Source organism: Dreissena polymorpha, chromosome 12 (genome assembly GCF_020536995.1).
Source record: "Dreissena polymorpha isolate Duluth1 chromosome 12, UMN_Dpol_1.0, whole genome shotgun sequence".
Taxonomy (NCBI): Eukaryota; Metazoa; Mollusca; class Bivalvia; order Myida; family Dreissenidae; genus Dreissena; species Dreissena polymorpha.
Genome location: NC_068366.1, coordinates 36,767,772 through 36,792,383, shown reverse-complemented (window position 1 = coordinate 36,792,383; position 24,612 = coordinate 36,767,772). Strand labels below are relative to the sequence as shown.

At 37.3% G+C, this 24,612-nt stretch overlaps 1 protein-coding gene across 1 annotated transcript in view; it reads left to right on the top strand.

The window, feature by feature from the left end:
- LOC127853551 (dynein axonemal heavy chain 5-like) overlaps positions 1–24,612 on the top strand; it is a 117,255-nt gene that overhangs the window by 56,504 nt on the left and 36,139 nt on the right. Inside the window, 19 exon segments of the mRNA XM_052388130.1 lie at positions 259–499; positions 1,849–1,975; positions 2,442–2,514; positions 3,036–3,189; positions 4,561–4,827; positions 5,294–5,422; positions 6,113–6,250; positions 6,673–6,897; positions 7,677–7,849; positions 8,279–8,457; positions 9,037–9,224; positions 10,106–10,300; positions 10,494–10,628; positions 11,005–11,112; positions 16,113–16,412; positions 16,969–17,101; positions 17,104–17,211; positions 19,262–19,374; positions 19,921–20,085. Coding sequence (XP_052244090.1) covers positions 259–499; positions 1,849–1,975; positions 2,442–2,514; positions 3,036–3,189; positions 4,561–4,827; positions 5,294–5,422; positions 6,113–6,250; positions 6,673–6,897; positions 7,677–7,849; positions 8,279–8,457; positions 9,037–9,224; positions 10,106–10,300; positions 10,494–10,628; positions 11,005–11,112; positions 16,113–16,412; positions 16,969–17,101; positions 17,104–17,211; positions 19,262–19,374; positions 19,921–20,085 — 3,151 coding nt within the window.

Here is a 24,612-nt window from a genome sequence, read left to right as displayed (position 1 = left end):
TATCGTCTGCTAAAATGTCGTCTGCTGAATTTCTACAATTAGCATTTCTTCGATTTTTTTTCAAAAAATGCTATCAGAATAGCAAACAGTTTGGATCCAGATGAGACGCCACGAAACTGAAAGAGTTAACTTTACGCACATGCATCAAGCTCAGTTTTACCAGAACGCGACTGATATCCAATAACCCATTCGACTATTGTGGCTAAAATTATGCTTGAATTATGGCACGTTGATAATTATATCGACTGACTCTTGCAGGTGCCGCAAGCTTCCAAAGGCTCTGAAGGAATGGCAGGCCTACGAGGAGTTGAAGAAGACCATAGATGACTTCAACGAGACCTGCCCCCTTCTGGAGATGATGGCCAACAAGGCAATGATGCCGCGCCACTGGGAGCGTCTTGCTCAGATCACCGGGCATTCATTCGATGTCGAGGCTGACAACTTCCTGTTGAGGAACATCATGGAGGCCCCACTGTTGAAGAACAAGGAAGATATTGAGGTGGGTGGGGAAAGTGGAAGGAAGTTTAACCCTTTGCATGCTGGGAAATTTGTCATCTGCAAAAATGTCGTCTGCTGAATTTCTAAAATTAGCATTTTCTTTGTTTTTTATCAAAGACTACTATAAGAATAGCAAACAGTTTGGATCCTGATGAGATGCCATGTTCTGTGGCGTCTCATCTGGATCCAAACTGTTTGCAAAGGCCTTCAAAATTCGGTTCCAGCATTGAAAGAGTTAAATGAAGCAGATGTCTTCTGTGGAATTGAAGTTTTGATTCGCTTTACTATTAATATTGCTTATATTTCCAACATTGGGCTTTTCTACTTCTGTAACCAATATAATTGTTCACCATGAGCACATGCATGTTAGACTGCATTTGTAAATTTTGAATGAAATTTTCAGATTCAATGAAAGGGGATTGTAAAATCTTGTTACTATTGTGGGATTATTCTTGCTTTGCCAGGCACTTACCTACAAACACTGATGCAAAATTAGCTCTTGTAGTTTGAATGTTTATAGCAGATGATTATTTTTTTATGTTTTTTTTTTTCTGTATGATAATTATTACTGGATTTCAAGTGAATGACATATTTAGAAATATCAGCCAATCAGATATGGAGATATGAATACTTAACCCATTTATGCTTAGCATCTAGAAATAAGGCCTTGGCAAATAGCGTACCCCTAGATGAGATCCCGCATAATGCGGCGTCTCATCAGGGTCTGCGCTGTTTGCTTAAAGGAATTTTTGTAACAAATATTCTAAATAAAAAAATAAATGTACTAGACATCCCTAATTTTGGAAATAAATTGATCCAATTGAGAAAGATGGTAGAGTCCACTATGCATAAATGGGTTAAGAGTACTAAATAAGCCTTGTTAGTGGTAATGTGAAGACCACGAGTGAAACATAAAAAATAAAATAAGTCACAAAAAGGCAATATAGTATAAAAAAGTAAGAACATAAGGATAAAATTCTTTAAAAAAAAAATATATATTAAGGATAAATTGAAGATGGAAATTGAACAATTATTTGAGTCGCTTTCTGAGAAAACTGGGCATAATGCATGAACGTTAAGTGTTGTCCCAGATTAGCCTGTGCAGTCCACACAGGCTAATCAGGGACAACACTTTTCGCTTTTATGACATTTTTCATTTAAATGAAGTCTCTAAATTTCTTAGCAAAAATCCAATTTATGCGGAAAGTGTCGTGAACTGCACAGGCTAATCTGGGACGACACTTTACGCACATGCATTATGCCCATTTTTCTTAGAATGCGACTCATTAAGTTATATACTGAAGAACAATGCAGAAGGCCCAACATCATTTGGATGTTTTTCTCCCCCAGGACGTGTGTATCTCCGCCGTGAAAGAGAAGGACATTGAGGCCAAGCTAAAGGTGGTGGTCAATGATTGGAGTGTGCAGACGTTGCAGTTCTCCAACTTCAAGGCTAGGGGAGAGCTCCTACTCAAGGGTAGGTGTCCGAACAAGGGAGGAAAACCTTACAAATTGAGGAGGGTGCATTTGTTTAACCCATTTATGCCTAGTGGACTCTTCCATCCTTCATAATTGGATCAATTTATTTCCAAAATTAGGGATGTTTTGTATATTTATTTTTATATTTAGAATATTTCTTACAGAATTCCTTTAAGCAAACAGCGCAGACCCCTGGGTCTACGCTGTTTGCCACGGCCTTTTTTCTACACACTAGGCATAAATGGGCTATGGATGTCAACACAAACAAAAACCAATGCAAAGTTTATGATTAAGTGATACTCATTCTAAATAGATACATGAACATAAATGCATGAAATTATTATTTTTCCAATATTTTATTTATGTTATTTAAGAATCTAGTTTTAACCAGGGGCCAGTAAGTACGATGGACATGTGAATACATTGGTTACATTGAACATCGATACAAGTGTTACCATGTGCAGGTGATACGACTGGTGAGACTGTGGCCCTGATGGAAGACAGCTTGATGGTCCTGGCTGGTCTGCTTAGTAACAGGTCAGTAGGGGTCTAGTGACAAATTGCTTAATTAAATTTAATTTGAATTTAATCTACAGAGTGGAGCAAAAAGATTATTGATATTCGGTATATTTGCTGTTTTTTGGGGCCTCAATTTAAAAAAAAAGACAATCACACTTGTTTAAAGCAACACATTTGGTGTTTCTTAAAACTGAAGTCATTATTTTGGCATTATTCTTAAAAATCTAAGGTAAATTTGTAAAAAGATAGATTTTTAAATGTAAACAAGTAGAAAAAGCATATAGTTAAATAGAAATAAAATAATTTGATTCCACATTAAGTCATGAGATATTACAACAAAATTAAGCTCATATAACTGTATATAATATATTTCTCAAAGGCTCAGTTTAAAACTGTTGTAGCTGTTTATAAATACTGCATGAGATATGATAGTTTTGTGCTTAACCCTCGTTATTTTCATTCTTCAAAACTAATTTGACTGTGTGTTGCAATCTTTAAAAATGATGCGATTTACATTTGACTGCCCCATCCGTCTGCAGATACAACGCCCCATTCAAGCCCAAGATTCAGGAGTGGGTACAAAAGTTGACTGGTACAACGGAGATCATTGAGAACTGGCTCATCGTGCAGAACCTCTGGATCTACCTGGAGGCCGTCTTCGTCGGTGGTGACATCGCCAAGCAACTGCCTCAGGTACAGCGTGGTGGGGTTAAAGTATTCTATAGTGGTAGTCTCTAAACCAGGTGTTATTTATGGGAATTTAGAATTCTAATCGCTATAGTATCTTAACCAAACGATTTAGTATTCTTGTGACCATTGAAATTTGGTATTCCATGGTATGGATAGTCTCTAAACCAATTGTTGGGAGATAAATGCAAATTGTGTGTTCTAGTTTTGAAGTCTCTAAACCAACATTTTTGATAAAAATAAGTCAATCTGAATTTGGTATTCCATTTTGATGGTCTCTAAACCAACTTTTTTGATATCCTTAAGTCGATTCAAATTTGGTATTCCATTTTTAGTAGTTTCTAAAACAAGGTATATGATATTCTTGAACCTATGAAATGTTCATTATCTCTAAACCAGGTCACATGATATACAAAGTCTCAAGGATGACTTAACTACAAATTCAGCACATTCTTCATGACAGTCCCTCATCATAATATTATATCAATTATAACAAGGAGGCTTAATCAAACACCTATGGCACCATCAACTATCAAAAGATCTTGAATGCACAATATTATTTGAGCCCCACTTAACCCTTTCCCACTCAAAGGCGAAGTGTTAAAGGGATCTTTTCACGCTTTGGTAAATTGACAAAATTGTAAAAAGTTGTTTCAGATTCGTAAGTTATCATTTTAGTTATGATATTTGTGAGGAAACAGTAATACTGAACATTAACCATGCTCTAATATAGCCATTATATGCATCTTTTGACGATTTTAAAACCTAAAAATTATAAAGCGTTGCAACGCGAAACGATTGAATAATTTGGAGAGTTCTGTTTTTGTCGTTAAATTTTGTGAAACTACGAAGATTGCTTATATAAGGTATAAAATACGTCAAAAATGTGTACTCGGCGGAATAGCTCAGTAGGCTAAAGTGTTTTAACTTCAGGACTCTGGCAGGACTCCAGGGGTCACTGGTTCGAAACCTGCTCCTGGCAATGTTCTTTTCCTTTTTTTATTTTTTTTCTAGATTTTTTACTGGAGCTTTTACGATCCAATGTTTACATTTATCAATATAAAGCATTTAATGAATAAGTTAAAAAAATGCCAAAATCTGTGAAAAGGCCCCTTTAATGGCTATGTGCAAACAGCATAAAACCAGAACAGCCTGCAAGCAACTAGCAGTCTGTTCAGGTTTTATGCTGTTTGCTGCTCATCAGTTTCTAAGGGTTGGAAATAAAGCCTTTAAAACTTGAATCTAGTAAGTATGGTCTTTTAATAAATTTAACTTTTTGAGGGACTACACATACATCAAAATGCATATCTTAGTGTGAAAGGGTTAATGCTTACAAACATTGCTATCTGCAAAGTGATCTCCCCTTGCACCCTATAGGAGGCCAAGCGGTTCAGCAACATCGACAAGTCCTGGCTGAAGATCATGCAGCGAGCTCACGAGCAGCCCAACGTGGTGATGTGCTGTGTGGGGGATGACACCATGATGCAGCTGCTGCCCCATCTGCTGGAACAGCTCGAGATCTGTCAGAAGTCTCTGACGGGATATCTGGAAAAGAAGCGCCTCGTCTTCCCTCGATTCTTCTTCGTGTCTGATCCCGCCCTCCTGGAAATCCTGGGTCAGGCTAGTGACTCCCACACCATTCAGGTAGGTGCTGTTTTGGCTAAGATGTGTATGGGTAAGAAAATAAATCAGAGTAATATATATATGATTCAAAGCCAAGAAAATTGTTAATTTAGCAAATAGTGTAAACTGATGTGAAAGAGAAAGAAAGTGCTTAAAGGTTTTATATATCTATCATTTGATAAAGAGCAGCTTTGATCTTGAAACATTAAGTTGCCAAAAAAAATGCTGTTGTATGTAACAATGAAAAACTGTTAAAATGGCAAAAAATCTTAATAATATTTGATATGATTGAAATTCCATTCTAAAAGTTTTTTTAAAAACATTTAAAAAATATTTAAAAACATTATTCATTATTAAGATTACAATTTTATGCTTGAGAAGACTGTCAGCAGAGAGCACGAAAAGAACTCGGTAAAATGTCTTGTAACAGGAAGAAGTTTGTTCTGCAATCTGCATTGACTGTACATTATCTTTGGTTCCTTTTCAGAACCATCTTCTGAGCGTGTTTGACAACACACGTCTGGTGACATTTGATGAGAAGGTCTATGATAAAATCCTCGAGATCAACTCTCAGGAAGGTGAAACTGTCCGCCTGGATAACCCTGTACTGGCACAGGTAAACACCCGTCAGATTGCTTTTTATGAACATTAACTTTTTTTTTAGATAACTAAGTAGGCCGAGGGATATTGTTTTGGCGTTGTCCGTCTTTCCGTCGGTCCGTCCGTCTTTCCATCCGAAGCCATTTCTTGGAAGTGCTTTGGCGGATTTCATTGAAACTTGGTATGAGTATATATATATGGATAATAAGATGATGCACACCAAATGGCATTGTACACCATTTGATAATAACAGAGTGATGGCCCTTTGTATCTTCAAAAAAATGCTTTTTTTAGTTTCAAATATAACACTTGTGTCCAGAAGCATATTGTCGGGGGATATCAATTCAACGAACTTGCTTGTTACTGTTAATAATTGAAGACCAGGTCCCATGGCACTGCCATGGTTCTTGCTGTGTCCATTTTTGTATGTGCCCATAATTTCTAATCCAGAAACCAATGCATGTTTCACAGGCCAATCTAACCCAGACCTTTACATGAACATATTATATTGCTAACTGGAACAATTGTGAATGCGTCAAATACATGTTTTATGACGATGTTAATGAAGATGACAACAACAAAAACAACTGACAAACCGACTGAAGACACAACGACCAACCGACTGACGACGTACAAAAAATTGTGAGATATAAGGTTTTTCCATACCAAATATGCTTATAACTAAATCTTCCTCGTTATTCTGCAGGGTAACGTGGAGAACTGGCTTGGAGAACTTCTGAACACAGGCAAGAAATCCATGCACAGTGTGATCCGCCAGTCTAGTATCGCCATCGGAGACCCGTCCTTCAACTTGATCGAGTTTGAAAATGATTACCCTGCTCAGGTACTTTTAGTGTTTTTTGTTGTTTGCCACCATATTGTTTGAAAAAATGCTTTAAAGATGTACAAAACATCATAATAGGTGGACGGTCTTTCATACTCTCAAAATGTTTTCAATAACAATTTTATATTTATTTATAAATTTATTTACTAAACATTTATGTGAAGTTTTTGTTTGTTTAGTATTTCATTTGTGTTGATATCTATATGTGTGGTTGATAAATATGTTGCCAAAAGCATGTCTTTGCTGATTCAGCAAATAAACTGACCTTAACCTTGATTAGTTTGACAAAAAGGAGCTGACCACACATTTTAGGGTCCTATTTCCATCCCTGCTTTCATGGCCATTTCTCTGCCACAGGTCTGCTTGCTATCAGGCCCAGGCCTATTTCCATTGCTGCTTTCATGCCGGTTTCTCTCCCTCAGGTCGGCCTTCTGGGTATCCAGATGATCTGGACACGTGACGCTGAGGACGCGCTGACACAGGCGCGCAATGACAAGAAGGTGATGATAAACGCCAACCAGAAGTTCCTGGACATGCTCAACATGCTCATCGACATGACGACCACAGACCTAAAGAAGATTGAGAGGACCAAGTACGAGACCCTGATTACCATCCACGTGCATCAGAAGGACATCTTTGATGATCTGGTAGGCTCCTCTTATTTGTAGATTTTGAGTTGTTAAATGGTGCCTTGTAGTTGGTTTTCTTTTTTCCCAAATATCATGAAATCATAGTTATTAATTTGACATCAATTTTTATTGATTTAGTTGGTTGACGGATTCAATGAATTTAACACAAACACATTTGGATTCAAATTCCTCTTTTTTTTTCAAAATCAGAAATCCAGGAGTTTTTGTGTGCATGAAAGTCTTTTTTTTAACCATTAAATTTTATGCTGGTTGACCGTTATAACCCCATTGAGTTGTAATGTGAATGATCTTTAAGAAAAGCTCTTGATTGTTCGCTTTTATAATCTTTAAATGATGGCTTTTAATCATCTGCTTATGGTTGCCTTGACCTTCAGCGATCCAAATAAGGCGCATAGATGCATAAATAAAGCACAATTAAACGGGAAGATATGTTTTGTAATGTCTTTGTACTGCCTATTTTGTTCCCAACTAGTAGATTGTGAAGTGCCAAGTCATTATTCATGTCAACCACTCGCCCTTCCCTTCTAGGGCACGTTTTGGGCTGTTTGATTTTCAAATTCTTTACAATCACTTGTTATCAGTTTTGAAGTCCTATTATTATCTTTTCAAGTGTAATTGTTATTAAAACCTTAGGCGCAATTTCTTGTATAGATAGTCATTGTTGTAAATAATAATAAAACTATTGCAAGAAATGTGCATTTCACATTTTTACCATTTTCGCATTTTTACACTTCAACTTGATGTGAAGATATTACAATGTTTTACCTCTGCTTCAGGTAAAGATGCACATCCGGTCCCCAGGAGACTTCGAGTGGCTGAAGCAGTCCCGCTTCTACTTCGTGGAGGACACAGACAAGTGTAAGATCTCCATCACGGACGTAGACTTCACCTACCAGAACGAGTTCCTGGGATGCACAGAGCGTCTTGTCATTACACCACTTACTGACAGGTGGGCTTCACACTTTGGTGTTTACCTTCTACAACTAGTTATGGGAATGTTTCTGTTGTTTATACATACCAGTTTTTAGCGAGGCTGTTTTTGGAGAAAACCCGAGGTATTATCATAGCCAGCTTGTTGTGGCCGCCGTCCGTATCAAGGTTTGTTAAGGTTTTGAACATTGACTCTAAAATCAAAGTGCTTCAACCTACAACTTGGAAACTTCATATGTAGATGCACCTTGATGGGTTCTACACGCCACACCCATTTTGGGGTCAAAGGTCATGGTCACTGTGACCTCTTAAAAAAGTTTAAAAAATTCTGTCAAGCTTTCATTTATTCAAAACTGCGCCCGCAGCCGAGTGTTGCACCCGTTATGCAGTGCTCTTGTTAATAATCAGTTGTATAAGTTTGCACCTGATTGTTACTTATTACCCACAGATGTTACATCACCCTTGCCCAGGCCCTGGGGATGTCCCTTGGAGGAGCCCCAGCGGGCCCCGCAGGCACGGGCAAGACTGAGACCACTAAGGACATGGGGCGCTGTCTCGGCAAGTATGTCGTCGTCTTCAACTGCTCTGACCAGATGGACTTCAGAGGACTCGGACGTATTTACAAAGGTATGTGATTAAATATTGTGTTGTATATTATACTTAGGAGTCTGTATGGTTTAAGGTTTTACTTAGAAAGATATACGATGTTGTGAATGAGCTTATAGGCAAAGTTATGTTAGGTAAGAAATGACTTTGTAATGGGAATTCAAAAAGTACAACAACATCGTTTAACTTTGAAGTTAATTCCCATGTGTTGAATATGTCATGCCATAAAAGGATTTATCATTCTTCAACTAAGTTGTTGTTGCTAAATTGTAAAAGTCCTATATTTTCAATGTACATGTATTTGGTGATTTAACCAAAATTATAAAAAAAAGTACAAAAACATACCATGCTCTGTTTGTCTAAGATTGATTGTCCAAGGTGTTTATGTTAACTAATTGGATGGTTCTTCACGTTATCACTAAAATGCAACTCAAAAAAAAAGTGCTATATGCTATGTATATGTGGTAGCAGTGTAAAGGCTGGTAGGCATGTAAAACACAAATTTACATAACACCTGGAGTTTCCTTCTTTAAAATGGCTTAAGGAAAAAAACTCATTTATTGCGTGACAAGTTTCCACTGGTCCCCTGTATATCTGCAGGCCTGGCCCAGTCTGGCTCCTGGGGCTGCTTTGATGAGTTCAACCGTATTGAGCTCCCTGTGCTGTCTGTGGCCGCCCAGCAGATAGCCATCGTCCTGCTGTGCAAGAAGGAGCGCAAATCCTCGTTCATCTTCACAGACGGTGATAATGTTGACATGGACATGGAGTTTGGAATCTTCTTGACCATGGTGAGGGGGCAGATATGGAAAATTCACTTAATTTTTTTTAAGGATAAAGGAAATCATTTAACTTCCCCCCCCCCAAAAAAGAAAAAAACATATTTAATAAAACAAACATTTAGAAAAGAAATGCTTTTATTTAAAAAGAGAAAGAAAAAATAATTTGCAGAAAAGAGAAAGGAATTTGCTTTTATTTAGAAAGTAACAGATATGAGAATAAACATGTTTATGGTCAGATGTTGTCTTTTAAATTAGAATATAGAAGAATGCTTTAAGTTATTTCTTTGTATTTATTGTATTGAATGATTTACACTTTGGTACAGTATTTTCTTTTACAATTAAATAATTTATTCTGTGTCTTGTTATGAAAGGAAAAAAAGAATCAATACTCTGATTAAGGTAGAGGATTGTCTTTTAGAGTGAAGAATTTATTATGTGTATTGATACGCAAGGTAAAAATACAAATAAGCTCTCGCTTTTTATATCTTTGTCTGTTCAATTGTTTTAAATAATGTTGTATAACTTATGGAATGATAGCTTCACATTTTGTGAGGAATTTTGTATACAAATGTACAAGTGAAGATAAAAGATGCAAATTGTAATTCTTAATTCTTTAAACAATCAAAGCTGTTCAGTTGTACAAAAGTTAATGATATACAATACTATAACTACTTATTCCATGATATAAGACTGGTAATCTAGTGGAACATAAATACTTAAAGCACAAAAAACATATTAAAGTGAACTAAGTCTTCTGTCAACCTAACAACAAGTTTAATTAATAACCTTTCTGTGAACTAATAAAACCAGAATCAAATTTTTTATAACAATACCCAAAAAAACACACAAGTCATTCACAGAATCCCGGATAACACATAAATTATTCACAGAATCCCGGATACGCTGGCAGACAGGAGCTACCGGAGAACTTAAAGATCAATTTCCGCACAGTGGCCATGATGGTGCCGGATAGAGCTATCATCATCCGTGTGAAACTGGCCTCGTGCGGTTTCCAGCAGAACATCATCCTGGCTAAGAAGTTCTTCACGCTGTACAAACTGTGCGAGGAGCAGCTTACCAAACAGGTGAGCCATGCTGTGAGAAAACGGGGCTTAATGCATGCCCTTAACGTTCATTCCAGATTAGCCTGTGCAGTCCGCACCGGCTTAAATCAGGGCGGACCCTTTTCGCCTGGACTAGCCTGTCGTTGCAGTGTATAGCTTTAAATCTGTGGGGCAGAAACACTCATAGTTTTTATCCTATTTTCTTTTTACACAGGTGCACTATGACTTTGGTCTGAGGAACATCCTGTCTGTACTGCGTACCCTGGGAGCATTCAAGCGCGCCAATCCCAATGACCCTGAGCCTGTATGTGTCATGAGAGTCCTGCGTGACATGAACCTCTCCAAGCTTGTGAGTACAGCTGCTTTTGTCTTTGTCAATTTGTATGCAAATGGTTTCAGTTGTTGATCAGATTAACATACCAATATTCACAATTCAAAGTTGAATTTGTGTCAGAAGCCAATGACAATGCTTCTGTAAAACTTCAGGTTCACCGTTGAAACACGTCTTTGGTTTGTTCAGATCAACAGATATTTAGTTAGATCTTTCCCATTCAAAAAAAACACTGGTGATACCCAATAAACAGACTAAAGAGTGTCTTAGTAAGACAGGGGCTTGTGGTACAAATAGCAAAAATAAATAGTTTTTTCTGAATACATAAAAATTGTAAATATTTTCCATCACTGTATTTGGTATATAAACGCTGAACGTTGATGTTTAATCGTAGGTCGATGAAGACGAGCCTCTGTTTATGTCGCTGATTGATGACTTGTTCCCTGGTATCACCCTGGACAAGGCAGGGTATCCAGAAATGGAGGCAGCTATTGAGAAAAAGGTACACAAATTGTGTTGCCTGTTTCGTTTGACTTCCATAGACTTTTGATATTTTGTGGTTCACAATGCTTATTTTTTAAACAAGACAACTGTCGCCATAGTGGAGTTTTCTGCTTTTCATCGTAGAAAAATTGCCTGCATGTTTTTATTGAAAGAAGTCATCTGTTCTTAATTATGGAAAAAGTTGTGTTCTTTTGATGCAAAACTTATTCCCTTTCATTTTATTAGCTCGGCTGTTTTCGGAGGAAACCCGAGGTATTGTCATAGCCAGCTCGTCGTGTGGGTCATCGTCCTCTAAAACCTTAACGTTTTGTTAAGGTTTTCAACATTGTTTCTAAAATAAAAGTGCTTCCACCTACAACATTGAAACTTCATATGTAGCTGCACCTTGATGAGTTCTACACACCACACCCATTTTTGGGTCACAAGGTCAAAGGTCAAGGTCACTGTGACCTCTAAAAAAAAAAAAAAAAAAATTGACAAGCTTTCGCAGCCGAGCGTGGCACCCGTTATGCGGTGCTCTTGTTTCATTTGAAATGCATCATTCATTATGTCCTATAGTTTAAAAATATTTTAAAATTAGTTTATTGCCATGTCAGTTCTGACCAGTGAGCATTAATTGCACTTAATGTGAAGGTGTCTTAAATAGATTTTAATTAAGAAAACAAAACAGTGGGGCAAAAGTAAAACACATTTTGTGAACTCAAGCTATTGCAGTGTTCATGTATCATTGTTAATATATTTACGGTAAATGTAACAGTGTATGTTTGATATTAATTGAGCTTATAATTGATATAGCTAGATACTTAATAATGGATGTCCATTTCCCTTTATTTTGATTCCGTTTTTAGCTCACCTGATTGCTCAGGTAGGCTTTTGTGACCGGTCTTTGTCCGTCGTATGTCCGTCAGTCCGTAAACATTTGCTCATAAACACTCTAGAGGCCACATTTCTTGTCCCATTTTCATGAAACTTGGTCAGACGCATTGTCCCAATGAAATCTTGGCCAAGTTCGAAACTGGATTGTGCCGGGTCAAAAACTAGGTCAATAGGTCAAAAAAAAGAAAAACCTTGTAAACACTGTAGAAGTCACATTTCATGCCAAATCTTCATGTAACTTTGTCAAAATGTTTGTCTTAATGATATCTTGGTTGAGTTCAAAAGTGGTTCGGATCCGTCGAAAAACATGGCCGCCAGTGGGCCGGGCAGTTTTCCTTATTTGGCTTTAGAGAAACCTTGTAAACATTCTAGAAGTCACAATTTTTGCCCAATCATCATGAAAGTTGGTCAAAACTTTGGTTCAAATGATGTCTCGGATGAGTTTGAAAATGTTCGAGATCAGTGAAAAAACATGGCTGCCAGTGGGCGGGGCATTTTTCTCTATATGTATATAGTGTCAGTTTTCCCTATTTGGCTATAGAGAAACCTTGTAAACACTCTAGAAGTCACAATTTTTGCCCAATCATCATGAAAGTTATTCAAAACATTGGTTTGATTGATATATCGGATGAGTTTGAAAATAGTCGCGATCGGTGAAATAACATGGCCGCCAGTGGGCGGGGCATTTTTCTCTAAATGTATATATATATATATATAGTGAATACATGTGAACTTAGTAGAAGTCACATTTTTGGCCCAATTTTCATGAAATTTGCTCAAAACATTTGTTTCCTTGATACGAGTGTTGAGTTCAAAAATAGTTCCGGTCAGTTGAATAACATTGCTGTGGGAGGGGGGGCAGTTTTCGCATTATGCCCCCCCCCCCCCCCCCCCCTTTGAAGAAGAGGGGGTATATTGTTTTGCTCATGTCGGTCCGTCCGTCCACCAGATGGTTTTCTGGATGATACTCAAGATCATGAAACTTCATAGATACATTGATCATGACTCGCAGATGACCCCTATTGATTTTCAGGTCACTAGGTCAAAGGTCAAGGTCACGGTAACCCAAAGCAGTAAAATGGTTTCCGGATGATAACTCAAGAATGCTTATGCCTAGGATCATGAAACTTCATAGCTACGTTGATCATGACTTGCAGATAATTCCTATTGATTTTCAGGTCTCTAGGTCAAAGGTCAAGGTCACAATGACCCGAAATAGTAAAATGGTTTCTGGATGATAACTCAAGAAAGCTTAGGTCTAGGATCATGAAACTTCATAGGTACATTGATCATAACTTGTAGATGACCCCTATTGATTTTCAGATCACTAGGTCAAAGGTCAAGGTCACGATGACCCGAAAAAGTAAAATGGTTTCCAGATGATAACTAAAGAACACTTAGGCCTATGACCATGAAATTCATAGGTGCATTGATCATGACACGCAGATGACCCCCTTTTGATTTTCAGGTCACTAGGTCAAAGGTCAAGGTCACGGTGACCTGAAAAAGTAAAATGGTTTCTAGATGATAACTCAAGAACGCTTATGCCTAGGTTCATGAAACTTCATAGGTATATTGATCATGACTCGCAGATGACCCCTATTGATTATCAGGTCACTAGGTCAAAGGTCAAGGTCACAATGCCAAAAAACGTATTCACACAATGGCTGTCAAGGTCACAGTGACTCAACTTAGAAAAATCGTTTCGGGATGATAACTCAAGAATGCTTACGCCTTGGATCATTAAACTTCATAGGTACATTGATCATGACTGGCAGATGAAATAATGATGAAACTTGACCATGATGTTTGTCTGGACAATATCTAGGTCAAGTTTGACATTTGGTAAAGATTGAATGAACCGACTTCTCTCAGGTGAGCGTACTAGGGCCATCTTGGCCCTCTTATTTTGAAACAGGACTATTTATGTTATAGTTTGTATTGATAAAATATAAGTTATGTTTCAACAAATAAAAATACATGGACAAATATCAAATAATTATCTTTTTTTTTTAAGAATTATAAAATGTAGTTTGAAACTTACACAGCTTCTGCTTGTTATGTGTGCTATTATTCTGTTGTAAATAACATTATAGCTGGTGTGATCAGAAACTGAAATGCTAAGAAGAACACAATAAAAATCAATACAATATTTAAATCAAATGTGACTCGCCCTAAAAGTGTTTTCCACATTTAGTATAAAATGACTTATATTAAAACAGTTGTTGTTTCAATAGTATTCTAGGTTTTGCACAAACTAGTAGTTTCAATAAGTGATTTACACCATTTTTTTATGCACATCTTACATTTAAGCTGAGCTTTGGGAAAATGGTGCCTAATGCAGTCACAGCAAGTGTCGTCCTAGATTAGCTTGTGCAGTCACAGGTTAACCCTTTCGCACTCAGAAGCAAAGTGGCTATGTGCACTCAGTATAAAACCAGAACAGTCTGCGAGTAACTCCCAGTCTGTTCAGGTTTTATGCTGTTTGCTGCTCATCAGCATGGAAGGTTTGAAAATGAAGCCTTAAAAGCTTGAATCCAGCACAAAAGGTCTTTAATAAAATTTAACTTTGTAGGGGACTTCAAATACCCCAAAAAATGTATCTAGGTGGTAAAGGGTTAATCGATACGACACTTTACACTTATATGGCATTATGTGTGTGAATGAAGTCCCTTCTAAAGAAAGTCCAGTCTAGGCAGAAAGTGTCCTTGCTGACTAGCCTGTATGGACTGCACAGGCTTATCTAGGAATGCACTTAATTCACATGCATTAAGTCCTATTTTCCCAGATTAAGGCTTATTTACATCGTGCCATTCTTAATAATATAGTGTGTGTGCTTTTAGATAAAGGAAACACATATGCGCACGGAAATGAGGGTAAATCTATGGTCCAGATATATACAGTACCTTGTAGTGTTCATTTGTCTCGTGACTTGTTTAGTGGTCATGTGGTGAAATTGGTGTTTTATGGACTTTTTCACAATATTACCATAGCAACATACTTACATATCTACACTGCCCATGAATTTTGAACTGAATCTGTCGATCTTGCTGTTGTTGTTGTTTTTCGATGTACTTTTTTCGTTAAATGAAATTTACCAGATGGTGGCTTTGAGATATTTCACATTATAAATGAACTAAATTGTACAATTGTGTAGAATTTCCTTCATCCAACACATATATTCCTACTGGACCAGGCTCCAGGTATATAAACAAGCAATACCACATGCAGTTAGTGTACTGATAAAATAGAAACATTTCAATTTGGTTATGGAATCACATCTACCCTTTTCACTATAAAATTTACCTTGGTCACACACATGAAGAGTAGATTTTAAAAAAAATGAATCTTGACATTAATGCAAGGTATGTTGTTTTTAGGATTTTCTTTATGGAAGTATTGTTTTTCCTCTGCACATTTTTACTGGATTTTTTTTTCATTTTAATAGATTAGTACCATTTTGTTATTTGTTAGACATTACACTGATTAGTTGACATTATGTCAATAATTAACATTGAATGTACACCATCAATATCTTCCTGACGAGTAAGTTTAAGTATCTGCTATATTTTAAATATTTGTTCATAGTATTTATTTTTTCAAAACAATTGAAACATTATAGACACTTCCAATATTAGAACAATTTGAGACCTAATTGTATAAACCACCTATGCCTAGTAAATAGGATTCACAACAGCTGTGAATATTTGTGCAAGTAACCCATTTGGCGACAATTTTCTTACATTGGGCTGAAAATTTTATACAACAGTTAACTTTTGCATTTTTCCTGCATTTGCACTTTTGATGCACATTAGCACATTTGTACCTTGCTTTTGGAAAATGGGGTTTATTGCACATGCATAAAGTGTCAACCCAGATAAGCCTGTGCTGTCTGCACAGGCTAATCAGGGACAACACTTTTTGCTTTAACTGGATTTTTGCTTAGAAGTGACTATCTTTAAATAAAAAATTCAATAAAAGCTGAAATTGACATATCTGATTTGCATGTGCAGACTGCACAGGCTAATCTGAGATGACACATAACGCACATGCATTAAGCCCAGTTTTCTTAGAGTGCTGCCAATGTTTTTTCAAGTTATATTGTTCCCTTAATGGCAACAGGTGTCCGAGGGGGGGCTAATCAACCACGCCCCATGGGTGTTGAAGCTGATCCAGCTGTTTGAGACCCAGCGCGTGCGTCACGGCATGATGACCCTTGGGCCCAGCGGTGCGGGTAAAACCAAGTGCATCCACACGCTGATGAAGGCTATGACGGAGTGCGGCGAGCCCCACAAAGAGATGAGGATGAACCCAAAGGCCATCTCCGCCCCACAGATGTTCGGGCGTCTTGATGTGGCCACCAATGACTGGACCGACGGTATCTTCTCCACCCTGTGGAGACGAACCCACAAGACAAAGAAGGTTGGTTTGCTTGGGCTGCTTCTTTTGGGTTGAACTTTGGACAAATTTAAGTTGGCTGTTATTACACTGTTTAACTCATGATTATTATGAAATAAAAACATTTAATGCTCTGCTTTTGTGTTTGTTTTTGCAACCTATAGAGTCAGATAACACAAAAAACTGTTAATGCTACATATCAAAATTGTTTGTTATTTTACGTTTGGTCTCAGAATTTTATTTTTTTATAAAGTTTTTCCATCGTTAAAATCAAGGACAAGGAATGAATGAACACATTAACATTTGTTGATACTAATAGTGAGCTTAAAAAATGAGTTTTTATCATATTTTCTAAACTGTGCACAAATTATATTAAGTTTTTATTAAAGTTATGTCAATTTTTTTTATTTCAAGTTAAGTTTTTGCACAATCCAACTTTGTTGTTAGTATTTGCAGAATATAATTTGCAGAGCCAATATAAACATTCAAACTTCTGTAAATTACATAAACATACAAAATCCCTTTGTTCATCCATCTCATTTCCTGCCAAGTATAATCAGTTTTCCATGAATACCTTCAGGGTGAGCACGTATGGCTGCTCCTGGACGGCCCAGTAGACGCCATCTGGATTGAGAACCTCAACTCTGTCCTTGACGACAACAAGACCTTAACCTTGGCCAACGGTGACCGTATCCCCATGGCACCAAACTGCAAATCATCTTCGAGGTGCACAACATCGACAACGCCTCACCCGCCACTGTCTCCAGGAACGGCATGGTGTTCATGAGTAGCTCCATACTGGACTGGAACCCCATTCTGAAAGGTAAGTAACTTCACTTCTTTTGTAATCAGTGACTTGTCTAACAAAAAGTAACAAAATCAATTCAATTTCATCTGATCCATATTATTCCATGAAGTGTTGATGTGCAAAGCATTTTTTTTTCATTCCCAGAGGTCCACACATTTTATTTTTTTTTGCTCTTGAACCTAGTCACCAAAGCAGTTATTGAGTTATTTGGCCTTGAATCTAGCCACCAAAGCAGTTATTGAGTTATTTGGCCTTGAATCTAGCCACCAAAGCAGTTATTGAGTTATTTGCCTTGAATCTAGCCACCAAAGCAGTTATTGAGTTATTTGGCCTTGAATCTAGCCACCAAAGCAGTTATTGGAGTTATTTGGCCTTGAATCTAGCCCACCAAAGCAGTTATTGAGTTATTTGGCCTTGAATCTAGCCACCAAAGCAGTTAATGAGTTATTTGGCCTTGAACCTAGCCACCAAAGCAGTTTATTGAGTTTTTGGCCTTGAACCTAGCCACCAAAGCAGTTATTGAGTTATTTGGCCTTGAATCTAGCCACCAAAGCAGTTATTGAGTTATTTGGCTTGAATCTAGCCACCAAAGCAGTTATTGAGTTATTTGGCCTTGAATCTAGCCACCAAAGCAGTTATTGAGTTATTTGGCCTGAGTCTGAATCTAGCACCAAAGCAGTTATTGAGGTATTTGGCCTTGAATCTAGCCACCAAAGCAGTTATTGAGTTATTTGGCCTTGAATCTAGCCACCAAAGCAGTTATTGAGTTATTTGGCCTTGAATCTAGCCACCAAAGCAGTTATTGAGTTATTTGGCCTTGAATCTAGCCACCAAAGCAGTTATTGAGTTATTTGGCCTTGAATCTAGCCACCAAAGCAGTTATTGAGTTATTTGGCCTTGAATCTAGCCACCAAAGCAGTTATTGAGTTATTTGGCCTTGAATCTAGCCACCAAAGCAGTTATTGAGTTATTTGGCCTTGAACCTAGCCACCAAAGCAGTTATTGAGTTATTTGGCCTTGAACCTAGCCACCAAAGCAGTTATTGAGTTATTTGGCCTTGAATCTAGCCGCCAAAGCAGTTATTGAGTTATTTGGCCTTGAATCTAGCCACCAAAGCAGTTATTGAGTTATTTGGCCTTGAATCTAGCCACCAAAGCAGTTATTGAGTTATTTGGCCTTGAATCTAGCCACCAAAGCAGTTATTGAGTTATTTGGCCTTGAATCTAGCCACCAAAGCAGTTATTGAGTTATTTGGCCTTGAATCTAGCCACCAAAGCAGTTATTGAGTTATTTGGCCTTGAACCTAGCCACCAAAGCAGTTATTGAGTTATTTGGCCTTGAATCTAGCCACCAAAGCAGTTATTGAGTTATTTGGCCTTGAATCTAGCCACCAAAGCAGTTATTTAGTTATTTGGCCTTGAACCTAGCCAACAAAGCAGTTATTGAGTTATTTTGCCTTGAACCTAGCCACCAAAGCAGTTTTTCAGTTATTTGGCCTTGAACCTAGCCACCAAAGCAGTTTTTTAGTTATTTGGCCTTAAAACCTAGCCAACAAAGCAGTTTTTTAGTTATTTGGCCTTAAAACCTAGCCAACAAAGCAGTTTTTGATTTATTTGGCCTTGAACCTAGCCAACAAAGCAGTTTTTGATTTATTTGGCCTTCAAACAAAGCAGTTATCGAGTTATTTGCCCTTAAACCTAGCAAACAAAGCAGTTATTTAGTTATTTGCCCTTGAACCTAGCTAAAACAACACTAATGGTTATAAGTTTGAGACTAAGCCCTTGTTAATTCTGTTGTAAGGTTTGGTGTTTGTGTGTTGCTACATGGACTGTAGACACTGCCAATCAAGCAGCCTCGTAAGAAGATAGTCATAGAAAAAGATTTGTTAACATCTGTATTCTTCGTAAATTAATTTATGCTTGCTATCACTGCTGTTTTCAAAATACATTTTTTGTTTAAATGAAGATATGGTAATATTTGTGTGTTGTGTTTTTCAAATAATTGCAAATTTAATTAAATTTTCATGTTTTAATCACCAGGAACGCATGTTAATTTCCCATTCCAGGCTGGCTGCTGACACGACCCATGGGTCAACAGGACACCATATTTACAGTGTTTGAACAGCTCTTCTCCACCCTCTACACAAACATCGTTCAGTTCATGGAACCGAAAATGGAGGTATACTCAGTTCTTAAATAAAATTTGTTTTACAAGTTAAGAAGTTAACTGGCTTATCATGGTCATACATTTGTCTACCATATCACCACTTTGCCCGAATTTTATTAGTAGGTTAACAATCATTCAAACTCCACAGACATATCTGGGACGACACTTAAGGCACATGCATGAAGTCCAGATTTTCTAGAACGTGACTTGAATTTATAAAATGCTGAATAGGGAAAGACTTTCAATATTAACCCTTTCCCATTCAGAATCAAAGTGAATATAACTATGTGCAAACAGCATAAAACCAGAACAGCCTGCGAGTAACTCGCAGTCTGTTCAGGTTTTATGCCGTTTGCCGCTCATCAGTATCTAAGGTTTTGAGATGAAGCCTTAAAAACTTAGATCATGTAAGAAAGGTCCTAAATTAAATATGAATTTCTAAGGGACTACAAATGCGGGAAAATACGCTTCTAAGTGATATAGGGTTAAGAATGCATTAAACCAAGTTTTCCAAGAACGAAGCTCATACTACCCTCTGTCCACTATTTCTACTACCAGGTGCTGCAGTGCAACTACGTTCGCCAGGCCATTGACCTGCTGGAGGGGCTGATACCTCGCCGTGACGACAACAAGGATATCGCCAAGGACCACCTGGAGAAGCTCATCCTGTTTGCCCTCATGTGGTCCCTAGGGGCCCTGCTGGAGCAGGTTGACCGGAAGAAGGTAAGAACAAGTGGTGGTGTTTTTATGTCCCCCAGTCTATACTGGGATAGACTGGGGGACATATTGATTTTGCCCTGTCTGTTTGTTTGTTGGTTTGCGTCAAACATTTACATTGGCCATGACTTTTGCAATATTGAAGATAGCAACTTCATATTTGGCATGCTTGTGTATCTCGTGGAGCTGCAAATTTTGAGTGGTGAAAGGTCACGGTCATCTTTCAAGGTCAAATGTCATATATATAGGGGGGACAAAGTGTTTCACAAACACATCTTGGTTAAAGCTAACCAGTTGAGACCTTTCTTGAAAAGTTTTGATAAATGCATATGCATAAGGTGTGGTCGCAGATTTCCATGGACAGTCCTAATCAGGGAAGACTTTCTCCACCTATACTGGATTTTCGTTTAAAAGAGACATCCATCCTTAAAAACGTAAGTTCCATAAAAGCAGTAAGTGTCATCCCTGATTAGCCTGTGCAGACTGCCCAGGCTTATCATGGATGACACTTAATGCGCATGAATGATGCCCAGTTTTCTCTAAATGAGGCTAATTTAGCTCCATTGTCCATAAATATCTCCCTTTGGCCATGCAGATGTGTGCTATTTTTTGTATAACATGACATGATTATCACCTACCGGGCAGGTTTGCTCATATCATATCCCATGAGTATAAATTGTCCCCACCCTTTATTTTATTAGACACAAAAGAGTAGGCTAGGCATTTTCCCTAATATGGCTAAAATTTGCTATGATGTCTTTTAATATCCTTTTCTAAAAATGGACTGATGACACAAATGTTATTAAAAAAGCTACAGTGATATTTATGATGATTGTTTTACATTTTTAAGCGTGTTTTATTATCCCCCGCCATAGGCGGAGGGATATTGTTTTGGCGTTGTCCGTCCGTCTTTCCGTCCGTCCGTCGGAAGCCATATCTTGGAAGTGCTTTGGCGGATCTCATTGAAACTTGGTATGAGTATATATATGGATAATAGGATGATGCATGCCAAATGGCATTGTATACCATCTGATAATAACAGAGTTATGGCCCTTTGTATCTTTAAAAAAATTGCTTTTTTAGTGTCAAATATAACACTTTTGTGTTCAGAAGCATATTGGCGGGGGATATCAATTCAACGAATTAGCTTGTTTCATTATTCCCCCACAAAGAAGTTTAGGTGGGTATATAGGAGTGAACTTGTCGGTCGGTCGGTCTGTCTGTCGGTCCGTATTAAGTTTCCTCTCTCTAATTCAAGTAGTTTTCATCCGATCTTCACCAAACTTGGTCAGAAGTTGTATCTACATGATGTCTAGGCCAAGTTCGAACATGGGCCTTGCCGGGTCACAAACTAGGTCACAGGGTCACTTAGTGCGTTTAAAACATTCAGCATGTTGTCTGCTCTCTAATTCAAGTAGTTTTAATCCGATCTTCACCAAACTTGGTCAGAAGTTGTATCTAGATAATCTTAAGGCCAAGTTCGAACATGGGCCTTGCCAGGTCAAAAACTAGGTCACAGGGTCACTTAGTGCGTTTTTTAACATTCAGCATGGTGTCCTCTCTCTTATTCAAGTAGTTTTCATCCGATCTTTACCAAACTTGGTCAAAAGTTTCATCTAGATGATCTGAAGGCCAAGTTCGAACATGGGCCATGCCAGATCAAAAACTAGGTCACAGGGTCACTTAGTACAATTAACACATTGAGCTTGGTGTCCGCTCTCTATTTCAAGTAGTTTTAATCCGATCTTCACCACACTTGGTCAGAAGTTGTAACTAGATGATGTGTAGGTCAAGTTCGAACATGGGCCATGCCGGGTCAAAAACTAGGTCACGGGGTCACTAAGTGTGTTTTAAACCTCACTATGTTGTCCCCTCTCTAATTCAAGTAGTTTTTATCTAATCTTCACCAAAATTTGTCAGAAGTTGTTACTTGATAATGTCTAGGGCAAGTTTGAATATGGGTCATGCCGGGTCAAAAACAAGGTCATGGGGTCACTTAGTGCGTTTTAAACATCACAATGTTGTCCGCTCTCTAATGCAAGTAGTTTTCATCCAATCTTCACCAAACTTGGTCAGAAGTTGTATCTAGATGATGTCTAGGTCAAGTTTAAATATGGGTCATGCCGGGTCAAAAACTAGGTCACGGGGTATCTTAGTGCGTTTTAAACCTCACCATGTTGTCCGCTCTCTAATTGAAGTAGTTTTCATCCAATCCTCACCAAACTTGGTCACAAGTTTTATCTAAATGATCTCTAGGACAAGTTTGAACATGGGCCATTCCTGGCCTAAAACAAGGTCACGGGGTCACTTAGTGCGTTTTTAGCTCTACTGGCCATAGGCCAGAAGAGCTTATGGGATGGCATGGTGTCTGTCTGTCTGTTTGTCTGTCTGTGTGTGTGTGTTAGACTTTCTCTTGTTTATCCCATAAAGTACACATTTTTCATCCGATTCTTTTCAAACTTGTTCATTGTGTTGATATTAATGAAGACTCGAACCCTATTGAAAACGGTTTACATCAGAGTAAAAAGTCCAGAATTATCTCCCCTTGAATTTGAGAAAATTGTGCAATAAGGCTTGTCTACGCAATAAAGTCCACAGTTTTCATCCAATCATTTCCCGACTTGCACAGTGTCTTTATCTGAATGATGAGTCAAACCCTATTGAAAAGGAGCAATATCGGAGTTATAAGTCCAGAATTATCTCCCCTTGAATTTGAGAAAAAAATGAAATCTTCAACATTTTGCCATAACTTTTGCAATTTTGAAGATAGCAACTTCATATTTGGCCTGCATGTGTATCTCATGGAGCTGCACATTTAGAGTGGTGAAAGGTCAAGGTCATCCTTCAAGGTCAAAGGTAAAAAAAAAATCAAAGCTGCGCAGAAGGGGACATAGTGTATCCGACAAACACATTTCTTTACATTTGTTTGCATATAAAGTTCTATCCTTTTGAAACTTCAACGGATCTTTTATATCATCAAGGGCCAGAACCCCATTGAGAGTGAAGAAAGTTTGTCCAACTTATTGTTGAAAAGGAGCCATTTGAAGTTTAAATTTGAGCCCTATTGATTCCATTCAGAAGAGCGATTCAGGCCCTCATGGGCCTCTTGTTAAACATTCAGCATATTGTCTGCTCTTTAATTCAAGTAGTTTACATCTGATCTTCACCAAAGTTGGTCAGAAGTTTTATGGAGATGATCTTAAGGCCAAGTCAGAACATGGGCCTTTCTGGATCATAAACTAGGTCAAGGGGTCACTTAGTGCGTTTTAAAAATTGAGCATGGTGTCTGCTGTTTTTTGTGAAAATGACATGCAAAATATTATGTGTCAATGTGGCATGTGGGGGTATTCGTCACGTCTGTGACAAAGCTCTAGTTTGTTTTGCTTGTATGTACTTTATGTATATAAATAAATAAATAATTGTTTTAAAATTTGTACTTATTTTGCCTGCAGTTTTCAGGATTGGTAAGTCGTAATAAATAATGTCATATGACATATCACAGTACAGTTTGGTTTTTATCAAGTATCACCATTTGTTTTGTCACAATTAAGTAGTTATTTTCTTTTAATAAGTTATGATTTTGTTTAGACAATATATTTCACTGACTAACATTTCAGTTTCCAGTTATCTAATATGTTTTGTTCAAGCAGTATTTTTTTTTTTCAACGTTTTGGGAATGTGGTAGCCTCCCTTCGGATTGGGAAAAAGTGCGGCAGTTTTTACTAAAATACGGATAAAATTAGTTTTGTTGTTGTTTTGCTACAAAATGCTTCAAAAATGAGGATACAAGTGTGTCCAGTATCATGTTTACTAAGGTTGAATTTATATGGATAAGATGTGAAAAAAATATTGAAATTATAAAAAAAAATCGGAAACCTTACATTGGGAATTTTAAGCTCCCATTTGGGAAAAAAAAAAAAATCCATTGGGAATGGGTCCAATTACTAAACCCGATTTTGAATGAAAATAAAAACACTGCCCAGCTATCTGTTTTTTTTTCTGGAATTGATAACATTGTCAGCATAAATGAATTTAGTACAAAATTAGTTTGCCTATTGAAATGAATGTAATGATACCTAAAACTTCAGCTTTTACATTGTTCAATTCATGAAAATAAAACATTGAATAATAGGTACTGACAATATTAATCAGTACATTTTTATTCGTAAATATAATTTAACATTATGCTGAAATGTATTTCCAATAAAAGAAACAAAACTGTTTATGAACTGTTCTATTTATTGTGCATGCTTGCAAAAGTTTAGTTCATTGTTGTCATTATTATTATTAATATGACCATTATTATAATTATTATTGTTATTGTTATAATTATTATCCAAATGGACTATTTTATGTTTCATAATATTGTGTTGTTAAACCTTTTATGTTACTGTAAATAACGTGTGTATTCATATATGAAGATAATTTACTGGTGTTAATCTGAATTAACAGTCTGTCTGTATGTCTGTCTGTTTGTTAAAGTAAATTGTTGTTTACAAAATTCTTTTGTACCTCAATTGTGTACTTTATTTT